This window comes from Heliangelus exortis, chromosome 2 (genome assembly GCF_036169615.1).
Source record: "Heliangelus exortis chromosome 2, bHelExo1.hap1, whole genome shotgun sequence".
Lineage (NCBI taxonomy): Eukaryota > Metazoa > Chordata > Aves > Apodiformes > Trochilidae > Heliangelus > Heliangelus exortis.
The window spans coordinates 99,432,430-99,445,667 of NC_092423.1; the positions used below are offsets into that span (position 1 = coordinate 99,432,430).

Sequence of the window (13,238 nt, forward strand, 5' to 3'; positions counted from 1 at the left end):
ACTGAGGCAAGTGTTTGCCCTGGCAACTAAATTCAAGCATAAACACCCAGGGAGTCCAAACAGAAAACTCTGTGCCATTATTACAAATTTTACAAACCAACAGCATCCTCAGTGTTGCCTGGATTCAGGCACCTGCTCTTCCCTCCAACACCAAATCTTCATTCAAGGCAACTCCATGCTATTTACTAGCAGAATCAAGAAGCAGGGCAGTCACACCACCTGCAAAGTGGACTAAATAAATGTATTTTCACTATTAGAAGTCTACAGAACATACGTATCAGGGAGACCTTCCAAAATAAAAAGGACACTACCACATTTTTAATGGTTTATTAACACTTCCAACTTTTAATATCTTTGAAGAAGGCCTGAAAGATAAGATTTGCTTATTGACTTTGTCTTTTCCCCTTTGGCAAAGTTTCACCTTCCACCTCCCTCTTCCACCCTCCCTCCTCCCAAGAGGATGATGAAGTTTCAGAGCTAGTGTTTGGTTGCTTCTTACACATAAATTGGCTTCAATCATAGCAGCAGAAACATGCAAACCTGGGCAAAAGTGTTTGTCGACAGCTTTTAAAGAATGGTAGAAGTGCACAAATATCTTGTGCGAGTATACGGGTAACTTGTTCTTAAATGAATTTCATATATATATATAGATATATATATACTTCTAAAGTGGGTAACTTTTTCTTAAATGAATTTCATATATATATAGATATATATATACTTCTAAAGTGGGTTAAATTTGGTGCCCAGAATTACTACAGAAGCTGTAACTTCTTCTATTTAACTAGGCTCTTCTCCCCCCTGAACTGTCATACTACCTTTTTTTTAAAGTGCTGTATTCATAACTTTTAATTCTACTTTGATACTGTATATTTGTTCCATCTTGCCCTTCTGAGAAATCAGAATGGCAATCTACAATGCATATTTTACTGAAGTTACCCATTTGGCCTCACACAACTTTCTGGGCATCATTGTCTGATCATATCACCAGGAGCAGTGGAGAGACTGAATTTCCCAGTGCTTACACACACAAGTAAGCAGGCGGACAAAGCAAGAAGTTCTAACCATTTCAGGAACAAAGACAAACAATTTAATCCATATTACATAATTCACTGAATACAGTTGATCTCATCCAAAGTGACTCCTGAGCGCAAAATAGTTTTAGCATTACATTTTATATACAGCTATGAAGGGATTACTGGAAACCAAGACAGTCTCCTTATACCATTAGTAAGTACACTGGTTATCAGACTGCTGAGCACTTTCACTTTGAAGACATTACTTAAACCATGACCAAGTTTTACCACCACCTGTTTTTTGTTTATGAAAAAAGTTATTCCAATATGATTTTGTTATTTTAACATTTCTGCTGCCAGACATCAAAACCTGAGTCAGCTGCACTGAGCAATGACTCCTTTTTCTGCTCTCAAGCCCAGAAAGTGCTAGCTACCCTCAAAACCCTCCGTACACTACGCTGTGAACGTTTAGAGATCTTCCAGGGGACTTTTTCCTTTACCCTTCAAGGCAGGAATGACTGCTCTGTCCGAGGCAAACTACATCCTGCACACTATTGCTTCTGTTATTTTCCACGTAATCAGTTTGGAACAGGCTATGGAAGTTTGATGCAGCAATGTTCTGTTAAGAGAAAACTGGGAGAATTACACGACTCTGAACCAGCTGAACCAAAATAATCAAGACCTTAACATAGTTTTTCCAGTCACCGGGATGGAAGGAGACTTGAATGAAGACACTGGAACAAGGAATTGGAAACATCTGTGCTTGCATGCTTAAGTGAAAAGATAAGCAGTATTTGCATTTTCTTCATCATCTTCCTTGCACATTTGCAAGATTTTATAAAAAAGTCTATCACAGAGAGCAATGACAACATAATGTGATTATGGTTCTGTTTTTGTTTTTGTTTTTTTTTTTTAAAAAAAAGCACTAGAAATCAAAGGCAACCAAGATAACGTACATCTTCGCTAGAACATTTTTCTCAGCTACATAAGGTGTGCATATACCAAGGTCTAACACACTTAGCTGCACCACATCAAGTCAAGCTGTCCAAGAGCATACACAATTTTGCTTACAGGAGTATAACCCTTCTGCAGCTTTTCAGTTAACAGTTCCCTGTATTGGATTATGCTTAGTCAGAAGTACAGATAACATTTTGTTCCAATACTACTGTTCATTTTTATGACATATTCAGAGATGAGGCAAGACATAAGATTAAGTGCAGGGAAGCATTTCAGACCCCCAAATGTATTCTTTAAAACTTAGCTATACATGGTTAACACAGGTTGATCTGTCAAGAGTTACATAAAAATTATTTTCATTTTCAAATGGTGAGCAACTGAGGCTCACTCAGCAAACATCAACTCTTCTGCATCATGGAATTCATTATGGGTGTCTGAATCACACAAGTTGCATTTTTTTCTTATTTGCTAAAACAGAATTACAAACCAAGTTAGTGTATGTGAATTAAGTACCCTGATGAAATCAAAGAATAATGTTGACTACTGGAAGACACCCAGAAGATCCAAAAATGGAACAGAAGGTTGATTATTACACTCCCGCACAATCCAAGCAAGTTGTTAATACATTTAAAACATTCATGTCTGGTATTTGTAACTGCTGAATATCCACATTATTCTGTCCCAAAACAAATTTGATAACCATCTCTTCTCTGTAGCTGAAAGCAGCCAGAAAGCATACTTTTTTTTTTTTTTTTAAAAAAAGAAATTGAATGGAAGCCTTTTTTTTTTTCCTTCTTTCCCCAAATTTCAGTTACAACAGTCTAAGCCAGATACTTAAGCAAATAAAATCCAAAATAGCCATTGGTTACAAGTAGCAAATTACCATGAACAATGAACTTGTTAGGAATCCCTTCTAAAAGTACGACACACACAAACAGGCTACCCAGCAGAAAAATCTGTTAACAATTTTATTTCTTCCGTAATGTTAAATATTATGGGACAGGATTGTAAGGATGAAGAACTCTCTACAATGCCTCACAAGGGAAAAGAAAGAAATTCTGCCATGGTATTAGCAAAGTAAGGTATGGAGAAAATTTACAGAGTAAGAGGCACCATTTCCCCCAGAATACCTCTTGTCATATTCCTGAATGAGTGGGATTAGCAATCTAATAAATCATTTTTCAAGAGGTAACAGCAACAGATAAAATTTTAAAGGATTATTAAAATAACATTTACAAGACTCTGAACAATTTCTGAACTCTTATTAAAACCACAGAAAGAAAGAACAATTCTTTATTTATGAATTTTCAGAAAGGACTGACTGTGCAACTGACACCTGCTATTGATGACTTAATGTACAATTTTGTCCAGTAGCTGAACAGTTTGTCTTTCTAGATTGTGTTTTCTAACCGTGCGGGATCATTATAGGCAAAGCCTGTTATGATGCTGTACACAAAAATGGCCACTTAGGCCATACTACCAATGAAGTGGTAGGTAAACAAATCTTTTTTCTGGCCAAGAGAAAAAAAAAAAAAAAAAAAAAAAAAAAAAAAGAAAGGAAGCTGCATTTTGCATGCTTCTCTCACTCATTCTTTCTAAAAGATGAACTTCCCTAGAAAGAATCCAATGAAAATGGCTGCAATTACAACAAGAAGTGAAGGAAGAGGATTAAAGCCATTCTCTCTGAGGGTCAAAGCTGTGGGTGCTCCAGATTTATCCGAGTGCGCTACCTTTCTGAGCCTCAAGCCTTCATCCTGAGAGGGAAAAGAAACAGAGGAGAAAAGCTTGTGAACATATCTCTTCTACACTTCTACAAATTCAGCTGAATGGCCAGATTTACTGGTGAACATTTCAAGAAAAATTAAAAATAATATTACACTGCATAAAAATCCAAAATATGAACACAGCAGATCATTAACAGTTCAAATAAAAACAGGTAACCCACTGATCTTTCTCCATAATCAGGTTAAGAAAGATTATGAAATTCCTGCTTGGCACAATGAAAAATCTCACTTTTAGCTACTATGTGTTAGAACTAAGTACCAGTAATTCTTATTGATAAAGAGAAACATCCTTTGTGTGATGTTCCCAGAATTGCTGTTGTGCTGACACGGTTTTTTCATAGTCCTTTAAAAGGCTACCATGGCCAGTGAAATTGTCAGATACCAAAAAGTTAATATATAGAAAAGTAACAATCACATATTGACCAGTTACAGGTTACTGAAATTACACCTTTACACACAGGTACTGGAAAGCAGCCTTTACTTACTCCTCTGGCCAAACAATTGCTGTTCTTCACTAAAAATCTGTGATGCAGAATGTTACTGCTTTGCTTCTCAGTTACTCATTCTTAAGAATGGATATTATGCACTTATAATAGAAGTTACTAATTCATTATGTCTGATATAGACTGCAAGTAGCTAAGACCACCAATTAATTTAAAAAGAAAATTACATAACTTTATTATCCTATCCACGACAATCACAAAGACCCAGTCACTGAGGAGTTTAAAACACACAGTATATATAGGACAGTAAAACTGCACTACAAACCAATATTGACACTCTAACAGCTCTACCACTATCTGGACTACACATCTATTGACCTAACTACAAACCAGAGGTTTCATTCAAGAAGGGTGAAGCCACTCAGTATAAACATGGCAGCAGAACTTACTCTCAGGTGCCGATTTTCCTCTGTCAGCTTCATAATCTCTGCTTGAAGTCTTTTGCACTCCTCCACCAGCTTCCTTGTTTCAGTGTCATTAAGTGAAACACTGTGTGGTTTTGGCATCGGTCCATCCTGCTTAGATGTATTCAATACTGGGGCAGGTTTGCTTGCATCTATATCATTCTACAAATATTAAGAATGACTTGAGAATTTTACTTACCTAGAGAAAAATTATCCACAGCTTAAAATTGAAACCATCCAGCTATTACTACAGTTCCATGAAGTTTATATTTACAGCAATCCCAACAGACTCCTGTTATCAATTTTAACTCAAATATTAAAAAGATATTTCACTGTTTACTAAGTGTTACTGAGACAAAAATTAATACTTCAGCTGCTTGGCACTGACCCAGCAGGCATCCAAAAGATGGCATAAAATACACAAAACAGCATTTGAGCTTGAGGGGAAAAAATAAAAGGAAAAAAGCAATCCTGCAATAGTAAGAAGAAGGGGAAAAAAAGAGTAAAAAGAAAACTGGTTGTGTCACCAGCTATGATGTATGGCTGAAGTATTTTGCACTTAGAGCACCTTTTACTGAAGGAAAACAAATTACTGTACAGACATGAAATTTAAGTCTCACAGCATTTCTGAAATACATGTAATTAATTTTGAGTACAAGAGAAAAATCACATAAAAAGCTCTCAGAAAGCCAAAAAAAAAAAAATTTAGTTCCCACAGCTCTGCTCAAAATATACAGTGATCTTCAATAGACCTTAATAATTAATGGATTCAGCTCTATAGCCCAGGTTACCATTTGTAAAAACAAAGCATTCACATGCAATACACTCAGAAATGGCTCACATCAGGATTCACAGGATTCTGTATTCCTACTTGCTTGGCTACACAGCTAATTAAGCCACCACCATGCTGCATCTTTCATTACCAAAGTAATCCAAGGTAAGTACTAAACCTAATAGAAAACCTTTTCAAAGGCAAATACATCTATGTAACAACAAAGCAACAACAAAAAAATGCAACAATTTCTTAAGGAAGTAGTAATTATTTGGTCTACAACATCTACCTGCATTTTACATTTTTTTACAGTGCAGCCATAAGTAGACTGAGATGAATCCTGCTACTCCACACAGGTGCTCCTAACTGGATTTAGAGACCAACATATTTGTATCATGAGTAAGGAGATGAGGATCTGTTGCTTTTTTAATTGTTTTGCTAGCTGAACTGAATTCCTTTAGCAGCACTGAAACTTCATTAAAGACCTAAGATTTCTCTCCCTGGAACAAACTTGCTGCTGTTTGACCTCACTGACTGGTTTCTTCATGTCAATCTTCTGGATGTGACTGGTAGGCATCTGAAGCCAGCTGTTGCTGACTGAAATGAAATACCTGTGTCCTGGTGTAGGTATATACTAAGGTGGCAGGTGAGGATTAACCTCAAAACGTGGCAGATTTCTCATTGCCAGGTTTAAGAGATTGGCTAAATCACCTGCTAAAGCAACCCTATGATTGCTACTCAGAAAAACATAAACAACATGTACAATCAATATTGTAAAGATACCACATTAAAGAAAGTACAGAAGACTTGCGTAATACACATTTCTCTCACTACATTACACATTTTTAAAAATTATAAACAAGTTTACTTCTTCAAATATCTAAGATGTAGTTTTTTATGAAGGTAAAAACCAGAGAAAGGAGCCTACTAAGTGCCTTGAAAATAAATGCTCAACCTTTACAGTTCTAACATTTGACACACACTTAGGCAGTTTACACCTGAAGCCTGCAACTTGTAAATTACTCCTTAAAAAAAAAAAAAAAATAATGCAATTGGTAAGAGCACTGGGGGGAAGGTTTCTTTTGTTTACGTCTTTATTGCTGATTAAAAAAAATTAATTTAGGATTCCCAAAGCATGCATTAAATTATGCTCAATACTTCCTTTTCTAATTCAATTGAATTAAAAATGCCTTTTAAAATTGAAAATCATTTAATACTTTAAAAACCAAATGATGGAATTAACCACTCACTGTATGCATTATTGAAGATTTTTCTTTTATTAACTTAGAGCAATAACATGCTAAATCACATCCATAATAAAAATAACGAAAGGATAATAATTTTTGCAATTGAACAGGATGCTCCCTTTCCAATAAAAGGTTGGACCAAAGTGTATTTCAAGGTTCCATTCAACCTGGGCTATTCTATGATTCTATGAATCTTCAAAAAGTTATATATCAGAAACTCCTCCTACCAATTTAATTTCTTACAAATTCCTATAATCCATGTAAGCAACAACTCAAATAGGTTTGAAAAGAACTCAAAACAAATTTCTGTGAGATCCTACCAGTCTGTGTATGACAGTTTCTTACTCTTCTCTTACTTACCAGCTTGTCATTTTCGTTGGGCATTTCAAACACACATCTCAATTTGGAGTCCATTAACTCATCAGGTTTTGCTTCTTTCCACTAAGATAACAATTAATATAGTTACTTAAAATGTCAGACTCATACAAGTATCTCAACAGTTCATAAGCTTGCTCTTAGGACTTGCCTCCTATATAGCTGAATACTGCCCTTACCCTTGCTGCAATTTTGAAACTTGCTCCTGAACAATGTCTTTGATCACTTTGACCACTGCAAAGTAATGAAAGCTAGAAACGGTTAAACTGAAGTTTGGAAATAGAAATTAATGAATTAAATGCAAGGATGGATCCAGAGCTTTACAAGGGACAGTGAGGGGACAGCACAGTGGTTCCTTTAATACTCGATGAGTCCCATCTGAATCAGTTTATAAACATACTCCTTATGTCCTATCTTGGAAGCACTAATTTTAAACAGAAGATTGAAAAACACCTTTTAGTGACTCTACATTTAGTTCCAGAATAAATTTCTTTAGTTCTTCACATTTTAGATGTTTAACCACTTCCTCTTTTTACTGCATAATACATTAAAACTTCGGCCTCGAGAACTTTTCAAAGCTGTTTATAAAAAACATTAATTCCTAATAGTTATCAATATATTTAACTAATTGTAATATACAACAGAATCTCACTGCTCAGCAGACAATTCACTTTCAAAGCATAACCTTAATGTGGTTGTCTCAAATCTTAACACTCACAGACTGATCTGAAGTCCATGGTGATTTTTCCAGCAATGGGCCCTCTGAAGTTACCTTGGAAGTGCAGGTATTACAGGCTAGAATATCCAAGGCTTTTCATAACATCCTTTCTTGCTCTCTTTTTTTCAGTGGCATTAGTTGTACAGTAACTTCTAACTACAATTACAAATTTTCTGCAAGATTTGTTTCTCAGTATTCTATATACTTGAGCACACTGAGAAAGGACTTCTTTGAAAGGTATTTCTAACGTGGATTTTTATAACCTCACCAAATACTTATGTTTCACTTACCACACATAACCAAGAGATATGAGAGCACATTAAGAAAAAGTAAAATTAGACCAACAAACAAGAGAGGTATTAGCTGCACAGCTTAGTGTCTCAAAAGATTAACAAAATCTAAAAGGTTTTCTACTCTTTCCAGTGAAGACTGATGCCACAGTAGTCTTTGCCTTTGTATAGGGAGACAGAGCCTAAATCTGCAGAGGTCTAGTGGAGTTCAGTGACTTATAAAAACTTCATCTTTATCCTTTAGTCCCTCTCTCCTCCTCTGCCTTGCATGAAACTTGCTCACCTTTTAACACTAAGCTGACCTCAGGTTAGATTCAATACTATTTCCATTCAACCTGTTCACAAGGGCAGTTCTAAGGAATGAGCTTCCGTTTAATACTGAAACCCCTGAATCATTTATGGAAGTCATACAGAAAATTACATTCTTCTCCAAAAATAAATCCCAAAACCATGATTTGTTTAAACTTAAGCCTGAGTTAAGAAAACATACAACAGTTGTTTTACCCCATTTTCACTTACCACTGCCTCCATATCTGTAATATTTGGTGGTGCATAGGTTGTTTGTACCATAAACTTGTGTTTACTCTTCTCATTTGGGTCATAGTCAAAGGGCTGAAGCATTACTGTCCAAAAGATAAAGCATAAAACAATGATTCCTCAGCTAATCACTGTAACAAGCATGTTATTCACTCTACATATGCTTCTCACTGAACAGACACTGAAAGTTAAAATACAAAGGAAGTGTTGAAAATAAGCAGATACACACTAGCATCAAGGAGTAAGAAAAGCTTTTCAGATCCTGGTGTAGCTGACATTATTATTTTGTCACTACCATAGCTAAAAGACATTTCATATATAAGTATGAACAGAGACTGTAAGACAGCCAAAAAAAAAAAAACAAACCAAAACCCTAAGCAAACCAAACACCACATGATTTTTCTTTGGAATAAACACATTTTATGATTAAGTGAATCCAAAGATAAAAGCACTGTAGCACACACTGTGAGTTACTTACAGATACTTGGGGGTAGGGGGAGGGAAGATGAAAAAAATAAAGGGGGGAAAGAGGATTAGAAAAATAGAGATCCAGCATTAGGAAGACTAACCAAGCAGCAGGGCAAGCTCAAGTGACTTCTAAATGCACCTTAACCTAAGCTAAGCAGCAAAACTACAACCACACTTTAATTCAAACTGGAGCTATTATAGGAGGTAAAGCTACCTGGGGCTGGAATAATACCTCTTTCCAACATTTTCATAGAGAGCTCTTAAAAAAATATTCATAGTGATTCGCAGTAACTACACAACACCTTTTATGCAGATTTAATACTCCTAACTCTAAGGCCAGTCTTACAGTTCTTGTTCAAAAGTATTCCTAAATCCAGGTACAGACTTTAATTCCATAGCACATTTTGGGCCTTCAGTGCATTCTACCAGCAAAGAAAGAGGAATGGTACTCAAAATTAAATTCCCTGTAAAGGCACCTTAAAGTGAAATGGTAAAATAAAACTCCTGACAACCGTTCCTTGCATTTTATGTATTTCCTCTCTGTGTTTCCAGCTTTCAACATAATGCAATGCAGATTTAAAAAACAAAACAAAATAAAAGAACTTTCTGGATGAAACCACACATTTCTGACACAACATAAATTGTGCTGCCAGTACCAGAGGCAGAGTATACAAGCAGTTCAGGCTTTCAACTTCCCAAAGGTGAAAACTTTGTTCATCAAACTCATGTTTCTGAAGTTAATAATTTTAAATATCCATATAGGCTCCACTGTTACTATAATACTACAATGAAAGCTTTAATTACAGAAGCACAGTACCTCTACCCAAGTTGTACAAGGCCATCCAGGAGTAGACTCAATGTTTTTATACAACTAAGTACATGTCCAGGTCACCCTGGCATCACTTCTTTGCATATGCTTTCTCTAGCTCACAATGTCTGAAATAACATTATGTTTGTAATACAGACCAGCAGACTTCCAGTGGAACTTCCATAGCATCTAGTTGCACATCCAGGGGCATAATATAAGGGTTTGCAGAAATACCTGAATACATGTGGTCTCTTATGGTAGTGTTGGGGACTGCTGACACAAAGGGATGGATACACAACCAGCAGAGTCTACCTCCAACCACATTGTCTGTGTGGAGCAGACCCTGAAATAAACTATCATGTCAGCACCCTTGTCTCCTTTCAGAGGGAATTAGTTGCCTTACTCCAGGTGGGAGGAGTACAAGACACATGAATTATATTTAAATATGTGTTTGTAGACTTGCAGTTTGGTCTTTGTTGATGAGGACTCAGAGTTAACTGTAGAGATAAATTATTTGACAGTATACATACCCTTATCTTCCACAGAATGGGAATTCCACCTCAATTTACCTTTATACCAAATTAAAAGAGAAGCTAAAGTAGTTTCAGATAAAGACTTAAAAAGAAAAAAAAGCTCACTCATTATATTTATGGAGTCCTATCAAGAAGTATCTGTTTATTTACCTCTTTTACAGCAGTTACAATGCTATAGCAGAAATACTGAATTAGCTAGAAAAAAACCCCACACTGTATACTCTTAACAACCTCCCAATACATCCTAAACTAATTCAGTCTGTAGACTTCAATAATGTTAGTTTCCAACCATACAATAATATTTTCCACAGTTCTGAATCTGGGTGTATAGTTAAGCATGCTTCCTCTCACACAGAGAGTGAATCCTCCATGGTAGGATTGAACTGTGTTAGTTTATAAAATACTAAATACAGCACCAAAATTACTAACTTGGCCTTTCCAAACTTACTAGTACCTATGGAAAAAAAACCTCACTTCTAAATTTAATTACACTGCCACCTAACTTTAGGCCTTAAATACGAGTTACAAGTTGCAGATGTTTGCTATATGTTTGCTTCTCTCATTTTGTTTCTTGTTTTTTTTCTTAAATGTTACATGCAGCATAATCAAAGGGTAAGTGGATAATGTAAATCAGATATATTTTGCAAACAAAGAACATAAAGGAATGGCAGTGTTTGACAAGCTTTCAAACAATCACATTTGGAAAGGTTTAAAAGTCAGTTTTCCTTAATCACTGGTCTCACTGCAGTCAAAAAAGTAACTGATCAAACTAAATACTTCTTCCAGATATGGATGCTACAGCAATTTATTTCTAAGAATTATTCCATCAACAGACTACTGAATAACATGCTGTACTTTGGTTTCATAAAGCCAGGGAAACAGATGGAGTAACTTAAAAGATGGCAAACCCAGCTTCCCCTCATCAGAGAACTCCACACACTGGCAGAATCCCTGAATAACTAGATAAATAACTTTGTTCTTTGACCATTCAGGAACAGCTGAAAATCCGATTCAATTGAAAAGCAGCAGCAAAAGACAATCCACAAACTCAAGAAGCTGTTTAAGCTCTTCACCGTTTTAAGTAATCATGGACAAATCTCATGAATATACAAAGGCACAGTTTTCAACATGTGCTTGGAATCCCTGAGTTGCCCAGAGAACATTACTAGGTAAATTAAAACAGTCATAAAAGCAAGCCTCTTGTTAAAAGGCCTAGGCTTTCTACATAGGAGGGCTTTATCTCAACAAAATAAATCTTGAAGGGGTCTGAAAAGCAGAAGGAACAACAGTAACAAGTAGCAGTTACAAGTTGTGAAGGCAGCTATATTAGGAAAAGAAAAATCAACAAGCAACTGTTAAGAAGTTAACAAGAAATACATTCTATGATGGCTAACAGTTAATTTATGGCATCAAGGTAACAAAAACAGGTCTTACCAAATTAGTATTTTTGGGGAAAATATCTAAGCATGGCTGAAGAAGGTTATCTAGTGATTCACAGTTCAATGATAAGCAAAATGCCCACAGACTTCCTTAAAATTAATGTTAAATAACATCAACAATGAATTTTAAAACTTGACTCTGAATTAGTGCTATGCCTTCTACAGGCTAAAGATGGTTAATACTATCTCAACATTTTGTTCTGAACAGAGTTTCAGGCCATGGTATCTGACACATATTTCTCCCTGCATAATGTGAGAGAAAACTGTTTTTAATTATTTGAAAGTTAAGTCTGCACTGAAAACATTCAGTTGAGAGACTGATGAGATAAAGTGCATCACCAGAAGAATTACCTGGACACTTGGCTCACCATGTGACCTAAAAGAAACTACTGGCTTAGAAACAAAGATGAAGCTGATATACTGGGGAAAATAAATTATTCAAAGTATTGTGAAGCCACTGTAACAAAAAAACTGCCCACAAAAACATCTTGGGATCACTGCAGCAGAATAACTAACCGTATGAGGATCCAGTAATAAAGAAAAAGGAATATCTAAGATTCCCTGCTATGCAAACTGAAGAGCTGAGCAGTATGACACTGTTTATCTTTATTGGTGAACCTGAAACTGAAATATTGTTTACAGCTCCAGCACTGCACCTCATTTAAAAGACCAAAGTATTAGAGCATTTTAAAGGTGATTTGTAACTATGGAAAAACACTTTATGATGGGTAAATGGAATACTTCAATCTGTTCCATTCCCTGAAGAGAAAATCCAGCAGTATCTTGATCAAGATGTACGACTACCTACAGGAAAGATCCTTGATACCAGAGAGAAAACAGTTGAGATAAAATGACTAAGTCAAAGTTGGAAATAAAGAATGAAAGGAACTTTTGACTACTTCGATTTTGAACCAATTCTCAGTAAAATATTCTTTCATCTGCAAAAGGCTGGACTGTCCATGGTAAGCAATACTGAAGTTCTACAGATCACATTATATTAAAAAACCAGTGTGTCTCCTACAAGGGGAGTTACTCTGTATTTCTCTCAAAGTTGAGAATTATGGTAGGTCACATCTTACAGTCACTGGTTTGAGAATCCCCTTTATTCTAGAGATTCTTACCTCAAAACCATCAGGAGAAAAACCTACGAAAATCATTAATCAGAATGACCTTCAAAAATCAGAAGACCAGTACCTAGTATCTTCCCATTTTCTTGAAAATGTGTGCTCCCATGATTAACACCTGATCTTTCTGACATTGTACAGTTCAGCATAGGATTAAATTACACATACAGCTATCAAAATTCTACAGTTTCATAGAAAACTAAAAAGGAAAATATGGTCTGTTTTAAATATGGTCTGTTTTTATGGCTCACACTCATGCACTG

The 13,238-nt window shown here is 35.7% G+C and overlaps 1 protein-coding gene across 1 annotated transcript in view; it reads right to left on the bottom strand.

The window, feature by feature from the left end:
* Positions 1-1,067: 1,067 nt before the first annotated feature.
* VAPA (VAMP associated protein A) overlaps positions 1,068-13,238 on the bottom strand; it is a 31,223-nt gene continuing 19,052 nt past the window's right edge. Inside the window, exons 3-6 of the mRNA XM_071737148.1 lie at positions 8,586-8,689; positions 7,044-7,124; positions 4,650-4,826; positions 1,068-3,727 (exon numbers count right to left, since the gene is read on the bottom strand). Coding sequence (XP_071593249.1) covers positions 3,569-3,727; positions 4,650-4,826; positions 7,044-7,124; positions 8,586-8,689 — 521 coding nt within the window. The 3' untranslated portion in view covers positions 1,068-3,568. The remainder of the gene's footprint in view (positions 3,728-4,649; positions 4,827-7,043; positions 7,125-8,585; positions 8,690-13,238) is intronic.